The sequence below is a fragment of the Hyperolius riggenbachi genome, chromosome 6 (assembly GCF_040937935.1).
Source record: "Hyperolius riggenbachi isolate aHypRig1 chromosome 6, aHypRig1.pri, whole genome shotgun sequence".
Taxonomy (NCBI): Eukaryota; Metazoa; Chordata; class Amphibia; order Anura; family Hyperoliidae; genus Hyperolius; species Hyperolius riggenbachi.
Genome location: NC_090651.1, coordinates 253,289,121 through 253,303,231, shown reverse-complemented (window position 1 = coordinate 253,303,231; position 14,111 = coordinate 253,289,121). Strand labels below are relative to the sequence as shown.

Sequence of the window (14,111 nt, the reverse complement as noted above, 5' to 3'; positions counted from 1 at the left end):
CACTAATACATCTATTTGCAAAAGACAATCTATGCATATGGCACTGAGCATGTGCAATCAGCTTCTTTGGTCGACCATGGTGAGGCCTGTGAGGTGGAACTCATCTTGTTAAACCGCTGTATGGTCTTTGCCACCATGCTGCAGCTCAGTTTCAGGGTGTTGGAAGTCTTCTACAACCTAGGCCATCTTTATGTATAGCAACAACTTATTTTTTATTTTTTTTCATTCTCCGTATATAATATAGGCAGATTGTATTGGTAAACTCTCATACTACATGAAGGTGGTAAAATTGGTCAGTGATTGGCCAATCAATGTTTAAGGTGTGTACCAGGCTTAAAGGGAACCAAAGAAGAGGCACCCTCATGTATTTTACCATATATATCAATGGGAACATGACAGTAAACACCTACCCTGCTCTCTGTTTCATTATTCTCTGCTAAATCTGCCTGTTATCAGCCCTGATAAGAAATCCCGACTGAGCATTGACTGTGATGTCTTTTCAAGCCCATGCCTGCCCCCTTGTGGCTCTGCTTTGTTGCTTCGAGGATAAATAGCAGCAAAGCAGAGCCACAAGGGGGCAGACTTGGGCTTGAAAAGACATCACAGAAGACTGACTCAGCTATAAGCATTCCGGGAAAAGCTAGACTGAATGCTCAGTTGGGGATTCTTATCAGGGCTGATAACAGGCAGTTTTAGCAGAGAATAATGAAACAAAGAGCAGGGTAGGTATTACTGTCATGTTCCCATTGATATATATGGTAAAATACATGAGGGTGCTTCGTCTCTGGTTCTCTTTAAGTCTGATTTGTGCATTATTCTGTAATATGAATAATTTCAATTTCTATGTCATACAGTAATGTAAATCCCTGCTTTCATTAAAGGAATTTATGGTGACGTTTTACCACATTTTTTCGTTTCATTTACTTGTTAGATTCTATATTGAAATTGATGGTTATTTTTTTCCTTTGCTGAATCAAAAGTGCAAAGTTTGACATATAAAACACACACACACGTACACACACATACACACACGTACACACACATACACACACACACACATACACACACACACACGCACACACACGCACACGTACACACGTACGCGCACACGTACACACGTACGCGCACACACACACACGTACACGCACACACACACACGTACACACACACACACACACACGTACACACACACACACACACACACACACACACACACACACACACACACACACACACACACACACACACACACACACACACACACACACACACACACTCTCTCTCTCTCTCTCCCTCTCTCTCCTCTCTCTCTCTCTCTCTCTCTCTCTCTCTCTCTCTCTCTCTCTCTCTCTCTGGAGGTGGAAGGGTATTGGTGGACATTTCCTATCACATAAAGCTTGGTGCTCACACTAGCTCCACTGCTGGACTGTTTTGATGAGAGTGGACCTACAGTCATGTTTTCTTTCATTGAAACCCATCAGGTACATATTTTCATACAGTAAATGCATTGCCATGCATGCCACAACGATCCACACCTGCTCCCGTGTTCAGCAGACATTGCAATAGACCCATGAAGGGCTATAGTGTATATGTATTATATGGATACTACAACTTTGGCAAGTGTAAATCGAGCTAAAAATTATTTTTCTCTGTAATCAGATGCACAGAAATTACACAGTTAGAACTTGTTGGAAACAAAAAGGGATATTGTAATTGCACACAGAATTCAAACTTTTACAGTAAATGCAGATGAGATGATTTTGAAGTACTAAAAAATAAGCCATACATAAAAAAAGACGAACCTCCTATGGAAACAGATAAACAATACAAGCTGCTATATTTTCTCATATAGGATACATTTAAAAATATATTTTAATACTAAATAAAATGCATATATTAACAAAACACTGTACATTCCCTTTAAGGCAGTTGTTGGGAACATGTGACATCATTAGTGGTATATAATGACATGTAATAATATGAGTACATCACTACGGATTTTTTGGGGGGTATAATGACCAATGTCCTGCACCAATGTTGTCATAAAGTCAGGTACTGGACAGGAGGGCAAAGAGGGATTCCCCTAGCGGTCCTTTTTAGTGATTCCAATAATAAAAGCAGTTGAAGGCCACCTGTGACTAACAATAACTGCAGAGCGGAATTGTGGTTTTCAAGCAGTCACTGCCCCAGTGTCATAATCTGTCTCCTCAACACCGCTTCCTGTAAGGTTTCTACTTTGTATATTGACATCAAGTGCCTTAGCCTCCTTTATGGGTCCTTGTAAATATTACAAAAGGAATCATTAGGTTTTTTGTTTCTTAAATGTCCAGTTTCCTCTAACCTGGTCTGACTGGATAATGTGTTGGAAGAGGTGAGTTCAGGAAGACCGTACTGTTAAGGTGGCCATACACTGGTCAATTTGCCATCAGATTCGACCAACAGATAGATCCCTCTCTGATCGAATCTGATCAGAGAGGGATCGTATGGCTGCCTTTACTGCAAACAGATTGTGAATCGATTTCAGCCTGAAACCGATTCACCATCTGCTGAGCTGCCGCTGTCGCCTGTCTCCCTCCCCCCCCCGCGCATACATTTCCTGAAGCCTGGTCCCGGGCATCTTCTCCGCATCGGCTCCCGGCTGGCATCTTCTCCCATCACCTTCCGCATCACGACATCCGGCATCCGCGTATAACTTTCTGTCACTCCAGTGACAGCGGAAGTTCAAATAGAGCGCCCTCTATTTGTACTTCAGCTGTCACTGCAGTGACACAGGAAGTTATACATGAATACCGCCGGATGGCATGATGCGGAGAAGATGCCAGCCGGGAGCCGGGAGGTGATGCGGAGAAGATGCCGGGAGCCATCTTCAGGTAATGTATACCTGCGTCGATCGTACGCCGCTAGCGACGCGCTCCCTACCCGCGGGCGATCTATGGTAATTTCCCGCACGAGCGATCGACGTTTAGCGTGAACGATGTGACAGCAGATTCTATCCCAGTGATCAAATCTGCTGTCGATCGGCGGGTAATCGGCTAGTGTATGGCCGGCTTTAGAGACACAGCAGCACTGAAGCGGTGGCCAGGCGGGACCCACAGTGCAGCCCTGTGATTTGGGTTAGCAGTAAGAAGTAGCCTCCAGTCTAGTCACAGTCATCTTGTAATCTTAGTCAGCAGTCACAGGCAGTCCTCTTATCTAATAGAAATTACAGACGCTCAGCAGTTACAGGGAGGTGCCAAATCTCTGTAATTGTAAGATGTTATAGATGGTCCCAGTCTCTGTCAGTAGTTAGCTGTACCAAGCTGGGAACACACCTTAAGGGGCCCATACACTCAGCCGATTTTCTGGCCGATCGATCGATTGATCGTTTGCAAATCGGTTGGCCAATCGACCGATCGATGGCCGATTTCGATCGATTTCGATGGATTTCCATCAAACTGGCTGGGTGGAAAATTTAGGTCGATCTGATGAGATTGCTTATCAGTTTGCATTGGCCTTAATGGAAATCTGATGGCAAAAAAAATGCCATCAGATCGAATTTCAATAGATTTCAAACTGAAATCCTATTGGAATTCTATCCTGGTAAAAATGTTCTAAAAACGCATCAGATAGATCATCAGATGCATTTCTTATCTATCTGCTGCCAATCTGACGAGTGTATGGGCACCTTTAGTTCCTTCAAGGCTCAGGACATGCTGTGGGGTGAACTGTAAAGCTGGGACAAAATTTAGGGGGCACTGGGAGAGTACGAATATGTACAGCGCTGGTGAGCTGGTCGCAGGGTGAGCCGAATGACGGTTCACCCTGCTGCTGCTCAAATCCCCAGCGGCGTGAAATACTATTCCACCTCTGAATCATCGCAACATGGAGGGAGGTGTAATTCGGAGTCCGCTGACCCGGAATTACCCTTAAACACCCCATGCAGTATAACACTACTGCTATGGGGCGCCTAGTTTTGGTGCTCAGTGCTGGGCGCTGTGCACTGAAACCACCTTCTTTGGACTGGGAAGCCTGAGCACTGGAAAACCAGAACACACACTGAAGTGTACTGGAAAGCTGTGACATAAGTATGGTGAGTAGAAAGCTGTGGCACAGAATGGAGGGCATTGCAAGGCTACAACACATTAACAGTGGTAGACTAACCTTAACTAACTATACATCCTACTCTACGTGTGAAACTGCCCCCCAAGGCTTACTTACTCACACTTGGTTGTTTTGCTCACAAAACGAAATAGTCCCAGTGTTATCCAGTATGCAATGCCTACAGTCAAATCTGGATTGGCCTTCTTCATCAACTAGCTGCTATGTATAGAGGAAGCGATCTGTCTCAGCTCTGTGTTACATGTGGTAACATGGAGTGAGGAGGTGGGGCTTCTGATATTAACACTGAAATTCCTCATGGGTGGAGCCTGGCAGGCTGCAGGGCACCACTGCTATATGAAGTGTCAGGTAGTAGGGAGAGAGGGGTGTGTTAGTTTTTTTCCTTCTTCAATCCATTTTTTTCATAAACAGGGCAGAGATATGTGCTTACATTTACATGTCTGCAGGGTTCACTGGATAGGGGGAGAGTTGGTCTTGTGTTCCTAAGTTAAAAGCCTTTAAATCATTGTCAATATTTAGGCCTCGGCCAAATGTCTCAATCCTTGAAGGATATGATCACAGTGGAGTAAAGATATCACCATCTTTTTCTTGCAATGGTCTCTGGTTGGATGGTGTCGTCAGGTCCAGGAATTCATTTAAAACAGACTTCTCTTCTAGTCCATTTCTCTTTGCCATGAGTTGACTGATTTCAAGGAATGTTTTGCCCTTGGTTTCAGGAAGGACAAAAAATATGAAGAGGAATGTGGCTAGGCAGATGGCAGCAAAAAGGATGAAGCAGTAGGAGCCTAAGCCACGCTGCAACAGAAGAAAAAATAATGTCAAGGCAATTTTCAGTGTAGATCAACACATCAAGTAATCGAAGCCACGCATAGACAGCGAGAATTCTGTTCATGTTTGTACTGCAGCCCAAACCACCAATCTGTGATTTCTCTCTCTCTGACTTATTGGTCAGTATCTAGGAGAAGACCCTGACAGAGGTGTAACAATAGACCCTGCAAGTGATGCCTCCGCAGGGGGGCCCAGAAGCCACAGGGGGCACGTGGGGGGAAAAGTTTGAGAGACTGACAGCTAAGGGCATGGAGAAAAAAAACGTATTCTGCTCTCACACCATTGTTATACTGACTGCATGTGTCCACCACACAGATAAGGACTCACACACACTTTGGAATTTGTACACTGTCCCTGCTCCCTAGGGTTCGTAAAAAACATCTGTCTCACACTGCAGCAAAGTTCTAAAGACTTGACAAAGACTTTACAACTTTTTTTCAAAATGTGACTCCTTTGTTTGTAGACTTTCCCCTTTCATCAAAAGGATTCATAGATTCTTATCACACTGGCTAATGACTTTATGGCCTCTGAATACTTTACAAGGCAATGGAGTGGAGATTGATGTCTGACTGTCCTTGTCTCATTGAGGGCCCTTTTCCACCAGCGCTGGCTGAATCGCAAAAACGCAAACCGCTAGCGATTTTACAATCGCTACGGTTTGCTTTTTAACATAGGAATCGCGGTAGGTCATTTCCACTACCGCGATTCGTTTTTGCTGGGAACGCGAACGCGCGGCGGAGCGATATTTGCCGCGATTTTGCTATGCAGTGCATAGCATAGCAAAATCGCGGCCGCGAATGTCGGGGAATCGCCGGTAATTGCGATTCAGCAATCGCTAGCGTTCAGCGTGAACGCTAGCGATTGCTAGTGGAAAAGGGCCCTGAGAGCTTGTTGTCTCATAAGATCCTGTAATAACAGTATCAATCAGTGACATTCTGAATGTTTTGCCAAAGTTACATTGATACTATATCTTATGTTCAGCATGTCATTGTTGTTCCTCCATATAGCATGTGCTCTCATGTAGTAAAATAATAAGGCTTTGTGTGTATGTATGTACTGGGAACAGGGAGGGACTTGTCAGCTGCAAGGGCCTGGAGGAAGCCCTGGGTAAGTAGATCTAGTGGTAGCATAGATTGCCTGACGTTTCCTTTAAAGGGGAACTGAAGAGAGAGGTATATGGAGACTGCCATGTTTATTTCCTTTTAAGCAATACCAGTTGCCCGGCAGCCCTGCTGGTCTATTTCTCTGCAGTAGTATCTGAATAACACCAGAAACAAGCATGCAGCTAGTCTTGTCAGATCTGACTTTGAAGTCTGAAACTCCTGATCTGCTGCATGCTTGTTCAGGGGCTATGGCTAATAGTATTAGAGGCAGTGGATCAGCAGGGCTGCCAGGCAACTGGTATTGCTTAAATGGAAATAAACATGGCAGCCTCCATATACCTCTCTCTTCAGTTCCTCTTTAAGTCTAAGTGTTTTTATCTGCATGGGGAAAACACATAGGTCCTCAGTTTTCCTGTGCAGAAAGCCAGGGGGGTGGGAGGGCCCCATCCAAAGTTTCGCGGGAGGGGCCCCATCCAAAGTTTCGCAGGGGGGCCCAGTGATGTCTAGTTACGCCCCTGGACCCTGATGCTGGGAAAGATGTCAAAAGGAGGAGGGACAGCAGAGAAAGCGATAACTTGAGAGTATCATGGAACAAACCTGAGCTTGGACAAACAGTAGAGAATGCTGTGGTCCTTGGGGTCATAAAGTCAAGGCTGGTGCTACCATAGAGGCAAAGAGGGCCATCACCCCAGGGCCCCAGATCCTGTAAGGGCCCCGAAGGTTCCCCCATCTTAACTGTTGTTCCTGGGAGCCTCTGCAGAATCTTTAGCAGAGTAGGGGCCTCTGTGCTGGTGGGCAGGTGAAACGATACACTACCAAAGACTCTGCAGGGGCCCCAGGGAGCACAGTCAAGTTGGGAGGTGATCGGGAGGAAGGGTCAGCAGCAGACTCAGGGGGCCCAGGGAGGAAAATGTGGCTGCAAAAAAAGGGCCCCTAATGCCGCTTTTTGGTCAAGGTGTCTGTTGGGGGACCCCCGGGTTAACCGGCCCTGTAAAGAGTACGACATGACTGAATAGCGTCTGAACAATTAAAAAGTAGTACTGTTACCACAAAAGTCTTGTATCCTGAGCTACAGAGAGAAAGGAATAGTTGCAAAATGAACAGATATCTTCCAACATTAGCAACGTGCTTGTCTCAAACAAATTACGTTTTCATTGGGTTGTACCAGTTCATTCATTACCTATTTAAAAAATCTCTGTTTTCAAGTAAGAAGAATATTAGTTTTCTACAGAAGTGCAATTATTTTTTATAATTGGCTTCTCTGTTTACTTATAATAAATCCCAGATGTGCTGCATTCAATGACAAGAAGAGCCGACACAGATGGGTGAATGAGACCGGCTGCCAAATAAGTGCTTCTCAGGACTATTGTAGAATGTACCCCTTCATGCATGACTGTACTTCTTTACCTTTTGTATGAAGTATAATCTCAAGTAACCTTTGAGATATACAGTATATATATATATATATATATATATATATATATATATATATATATATATGTATATATATATATATATATATATATGTATATATATGTATATATATATATATATATGTATATATATATATATATATATATATATATATATATATATATATATATATATATATATACAGTGGGTTGCAAAAGTATTCGGCCCCCTTGAAGTTTTCCACATTTTGTCACATTACTGCCACAAACATGCATCAATTTTATTGGAATTCCACGTGATAGACCAATACAAAGTGGTGTACACGTGAGAAGTGGATCGAAAATCATACATCATTCCAAACATTTTTTACAAATAAATATTTGCAAAGTGGGGTGTGCGTAATTATTCGGCCCCCTGAGTCAATACTTTGTAGAACCACCTTTTGCTGCAATTACAGCTGCCAGTCTTTTAGGGTATGTCTCTACCAGCTTTGCACATCTAGAGACTGAAATCCTTGCCCATTCTTCTTTGCAAAACAGCTCCAGCTCAGTCAGATTAGATGGACAGCGTTTGTGAACAGCAGTTTTCAGATCTTGCCACAGATTCTCGATTGGATTTAGATCTGGACTTTGACTGGGCCATTCTAACACATGGATATGTTTTGTTTTAAACCATTCCATTGTTGCCCTGGCTTTATGTTTAGGGTCATTGTCCTGCTGGAAGGTGAACCTCCGCCCCAGTCTCAAGTCTTTTGCAGTCTCCAAGAAGTTTTCTTCCAAGTTTGCCCTGTATTTGGCTCCATCCATCTTCCCATCAACTCTGACCAGCTTCCTTGTCCCTGCTGAGGAGATGCACTCCCCGAACATGATGCTGCCACCACCATATTTGACAGTGGGGATGGTGTGTTCAGAGTGATGTGTAGTGTTAGTTTTCCGTCACACATAGCGCTTTGCATTTTGGCCAAAAAGTTCCATTTTGGTCTCATTTGACCAGAGCACCTTCTTCCACATGGTTGTTGTGTCCCCCACATGGCTTGTGGCAAACTGCAAACGGGACTTCTTATGCTTTCTGTTAAAAATGCCTTTCTTCTTGCCACTCTTCCATAAAGGCCAACTTTGTATAGTGTATGACTAATAGTTTTCCTATGGACAGAGTCTCCCACCTAAACTGTAGATCTCTGCAGCTCGTCCAGAGTCACCATGGGCCTATTGACTGCATTTCTGATCAGCACTCTCCTTGTTCGGCCTGTGAGTTTAGGTGGATGGCCTTGTCTTGGTAGGTTTACAGTTGTGTCATACTCCTTCCATTTCTGAATGATCGCTTGAACAGTGCTCCGTGGGATATTCAAGGCTTTGGAAATCTTTTTGTAGCCTAAACCTGCTTTAAATTTCTCAATAACTTGATTCCTGACCTGTCTTGTGTGTTCTTTGGACTTCACGGTGTTGTTGATCCCAATATTCTCTTAGACAACCTCTGAGGCCCTCACAGAGCAGCTGTATTTGTACTGACATTAGATTACACACAGATGCACTCTATTTAGTCATTAGCACTCATCAGGCAATGTCTATAGGCAACTGACTGCACTCAGATCAAAGGGGGCCGAATAATTATGCACACACCACTTTGCAGTTATTTATTTGTAAAAAATGTTTGGAATCATGTATGATTTTCGTTCCACTTCTCATGTGTACACCACTTTGTGTTGGTCTTTCATGTGGAATTCCAATAAAATTGATTCATGTTTGTGGCAGTAATATGACAAAATGTGGAAAACTTCAAGGGGGCGAATACTTTTGCAACCCACTGTGTGTATGTATATATATATATATATATATATATATATATATATATATATATATATATATATATATATATATATATATATATATATCGTACAAGTACGTGTGATTTCACTGCTGGTGAACTGGGCGCAGGGTGAGCCGCCGGGCGCTAAAATGACCTGTTTCAATATATATTTGCCAGAAGTACTAAATAATTGTGCATAGTTGTTTTCCAAAGATTAATTAATGCTTTTAATTAAAAATACTCATATGAGTTTATCATTTTTGTAATCTCAAAACTTAATAAACACACTGCATCGAGTTCTAGTACCCCTTGAGCCCACCATGACGCTACCATAGGGGCAATATGGGCAATTGCCCCAGGGCCCCAAGCCAGCTGCCAGGTCCCCCCAGGTCTCTCCCACTTAACTATGGCCCCCACAGAATCTTCAGCAAAGTAGCGCCTCACCTGTCCTGACGGGTACCCTTCTCTGTCCGTCCCTAGCTCCATGCCCTCCCTGTCTTCATTCTCACAGGAAAGCCTCTCCTCTGTGACCCAGCACATATTATTATGTAACATGCCACGGGTCACAGAGAAGATGCAGCCAGCGGTGGATGAAGACAAGGAGCATGGAGCCACAGAATGACAGAGGAGGAATGCACCCACTGGGACAGGAGAGACGATACTCTGAGAAAGACTTTGCAGAGATCATAATTCAGTTGGGAGGTGAACCTACAGCCAGCTTGGGGACTCTGGGGGGTGAATTTGGCTAGTGTCCCCTAATGCCACTTTAGGAAAGAGGGGGGCTCAGGACTGTCTAGGGGCCCCATTGTAAGTAGAACTGGCCCTGAGTCTGAGTTCACTGAAATGTAATCTAGTTAGTACTAAGGGATCTCACACTTCAGAGCAATCTCTGTAGTTTGGTGCAGCCTGTCAGAGCCAAGAGGAAATATTACTTTAGTTTCAAAACCTTAACCAATCCCTTTGGCGCCCCCTGCTGTAATGTAGCAGCAATGAAAACCATCAGTTCTGTTTTACAGCAATTTACTTTCACCTTGCACTGTGTATTGAGTGATGATTGGATTGGCTTGTAATGTTTATGAATAATCAGTAATTACTGCATGGATTATTATAAATAAATATTTTTTTGCTCAATTACTATAAATGTAGTCCACATATGAATTATTAAGTACAGTACCAAAGATTAACCAGTAAGTACAGAACTTCACAAACCACTCAAAGCGCTTAAAGCTGCAGCCACTAGGACGGGTTCAGTAGGCAGTAGCAGTGTGTAGCCCAATGACTCCATGCTGAATAGGTGCTGGCTTACTGAACAGGAAGAGGCAATATTTGAACCCAGGTCTCCTGTATTAGAGGCCAGGGGCGCCTCTAGGCATAGGCAGTACAGGCCATTGCCTGGAGTGCCATTGGTCCTGGGGGCGCCATGTTGCAGAATTAAGCCACACCCCCAAATTAAGCCACACCCCTGTGGCTGTTCTATTACTTGCTTCTGCTGAATCTACTTAGCGTAAGTTGCAGGCAGCTGACACCTCTGTGCCTTGTGCATCCTTCTTTCCTCCTTTGTGCCATCTCTGCCTCCTTCTGTGCTCTTTGTGCCTCCTTATGTCCCCTTTGCCTTTATTTGTCCCCTTGTGCTACGTCTGCCCCCCCTGTTCCTCCTTTAGTCCCACTCTGCCTCCTTCTGTCTTCCCGTGCCTCCTTCTGTTTCCCTTTGTGCCTACTTCTGTCTCCATGTGCCTCTTCAGTCCCCATGTGCCACCTCTGTCCCCTGCATCTTCCTCTGTCCCCATGTGCCTCCTTCTGTCCCCATGTGCCTCCTTTAGTCCCCCTGTGACTCCTTCTGTCCCCCTTTGTGCCTCCTTCTGACCCATTGTAGAGGGTGCCAGGCTGACCAAGCATGAGTGCTGTGCAGGGAGGACCGCGGTCAACCCCCGCCAGATGTTGTGTCCCCAGATGGTGAACAGGCTTGCAGTGTCAAATAGACTCTGCATCAGTTCACTGGCCCACAGCCCGTAAGCTCACTTCTGCAGCCTTACATTACGTGTATTTTCTGGTGAAACACTGCCCGCATTGTGAATTTTCTGGAGAAACGCTGCCGCATTATAATTATTTTCATGGAAGGGCGCCATGGGGGTGGGGGGGGGGGGGCGCCACAGATTTTCTCGCCTGGAGTGACAACATGGCTAGAGGCGCCCCTGTTAGAGGCAGACCGTAACCATTACACTATCCAGCCACCACAGCTCACAGGGGTAGATTCATTTCTAAAGTAGTGCAGTGCAGCAGCAGGTAGCGATACTTCACAGGACCGCCCGCATTTAAAGTTATGCACGTTGCTACAGAAGCAACACGTGTAACTAAGGGAAGGCACGCTCCTTGCATGTCAGCGAGCGCTGCTATGTAAGGCGTGCATAGTGCCCACTCCTGCACATTAAGCTGCACTGCTTTAGCAGCGCAGCTTAATGAATGTACCCCACAGTGTTCATTGCAGTACACAAACATTATAATGCATGCATTATGCAATGTATAAAGTGTCAATTCAGCCTAGCAGTGTTAGGGAATTCTTAACTTTTCTCCCCAAGATTGGACCATAAATCACATTGCTAATAGAAAGACTATTCCATGCCTGAAAATGTGCCCCAACTCTAATACCTGAAAACAGGTGTTGGGAACGGCAGGTTACTATTCAGTACAAGGCTGATATCAAGGAATGAAACAAACACAAATGAAGACCATGCACTCACCATTAGGAACTCGAATATAAGTCCAACAGTAAAGTTGGATAACCAGTGCACACTGCCAGCCACCATAAAAGCAGCAGGACGGGAAGCTTGGCGAAACATCTCAGTAGTTATCACAAAGGGGATGGGACCTGCAGAGTGAGAAGGAACATTTTATGATATACTGATTTCTATAAGTAACCACTAACAATAACCATAAGTGGTTCCAACCCTAAACAGTCTAGGTACTATTTTGAAATGGTGACATTGCACTTACTGGATCATCTGGATAAAGAGTGAAAGTATTGTTTCACCTTGAGTCCTGCTGAGTATATAATACCTAGCTAGTAAGTTCGTTTTTGGTTGCAGATGTATATTTGTAGTTTGGTGGTGTGTTCGCACATGTGCCCTGGATGCATCCAATTAAATGCAGGAATGCTTGCATCACTTTTTTTGTTGGTTGTCTTGAGTACCAATGGTATTTAACCCCTTCTCCTGGCTAGAGATGTAGCGAACGGTTCGCCGGCAAACGGTTCCAGGCGAACTTTGGGGGTTCGCGTTCGCCTGGACCAAGCGAACTTTTGCGGAAGTTCGATTCGCCCCATAATGCACTATGAGGGTCAACTTTGACCCTCTGCATCGAAGTCAGCAGGCACATTTTAGCCATTCAGGCTACACTAAGCCCTGGAGCCCCACCCCTCCTTATATAAGGCAGGTTTGCCGGCCATTACACTCACTCGTGTGCCTGCTAGAGACAGACTAGGGACAGCTGCTGCAGACTTGTTCTCCTAGGGAAAGATTAGTTAGGCTCTTGGTCTTGGCTTGCTCCTGGCTGATTGTTATTGCTAAAATAGCATCTCTCAACAGCTCTTTTGAGAGATAATGTTTTCCAGATGTGTTTTTTTTTTGTGTGTGTTGCTCACTGACATTATACAGCCCTATCTGTTGCAGCTGGACCTTGGTAATTGTTATTACTGTGCCAGCCAGGCCCTGCCTAACTATCTATACTGGGACACCTACTTACCTATACGGGGACACCTACCTACCTACCTATACTAGGGGACCTACCTATGCCTACCTACCTATACTGGGTCTCCTACCTATGCCTAGCTAACTACTGGAACACCTACCTATGCCTACCTACTTATACTGGGTCTCCTACCTATGCCTAGCTAACTACTGGGACACCTACCTATGCCTACCTACCTATACTGGGACTCCTACCTATGCCTACCTACCTATACTGGGACTCCTACCTATGCCTAGCTAACTACTGGGACACCTACCTACAGGTCATTTTCAAAAAATTAGCATTTTGTGATAAAGTTCATTATTTTCTGTAATGTACTGATAAACATTAGACTTTCATATATTTTAGATTCATTACACACAACTGAAGTAGTTGAAAGCCTTTTATTGTTTTAATATTGATGATTTTGGCATACAGCTCATGAAAACCCATAATTCCTATCTCAAAAAATTAGCATATCATGAAAATGTTCTCTAAACGAGCTATTAACCTAATCATCTGAATCAACTAATTAACTCTAAACACCTGCAAAAGATTCCTGAGGCTTTTAAAAAAACCCAGCCTGGTTTATTACTCAAAACCGCAATCATGGGTAAGACTGCCGACCTGAAGGCCATCATTGACACCCTCAAGCAAGAGGGTAAGACACAGAAAGAAATTTCTGAACGAATAGGATGTTCCCAGAGTGCTGTATCAAGGCACCTCAGTGGGAAGTCTGTGGGAAGGAAAAAGTGTGGCAGAAAACGCTGCACAACGAGAAGAGGTGACCGGACCCTGAGGAAGATTGTGGAGAAGGACCGATTCCAGACCTTGGGGGACCTGCGGAAGCAGTGGACTGAGTCTGGAGTAGAAACATCTACAGCCACCGTGTACAGGCGTGTTCAGGAAATGGGCTACAGGTGCAGAAACAGCGGCAGAAGCGCCTGACCTGGGCTACAGAGAAGCAGCACTGGACTGTTGCTCAGTGGTCCAAAGTACTTTTTTCGGATGAAAGCAACTTTTGCAAGTCATTCGGAAATCAAGGTGCCAGAGTCTGGAGGAAGACTGTGGGGAGGGAAATGCCAAAATGGCTGAAGTCCAGTGTCAAGTACCCACACTCAGTGATGGTCTGGGGTGCCA

The 14,111-nt window shown here is 44.5% G+C and overlaps 1 protein-coding gene across 4 annotated transcripts in view; it reads right to left on the bottom strand.

The window, feature by feature from the left end:
• Positions 1 to 1,685: 1,685 nt before the first annotated feature.
• Positions 1,686 to 14,111, bottom strand: part of SLC2A5 (solute carrier family 2 member 5) — an 80,562-nt gene continuing 68,136 nt past the window's right edge. For all 4 annotated transcript variants that reach the window (XM_068240697.1, XM_068240699.1, XM_068240700.1 and 1 more), the window contains 2 exons: positions 11,987 to 12,114; positions 1,686 to 4,893 (listed from right to left, as the gene is read on the bottom strand). In XM_068240697.1, coding sequence (XP_068096798.1) covers positions 4,654 to 4,893; positions 11,987 to 12,114 — 368 coding nt within the window. In that variant the 3' untranslated portion in view covers positions 1,686 to 4,653. The remainder of the gene's footprint in view (positions 4,894 to 11,986; positions 12,115 to 14,111) is intronic.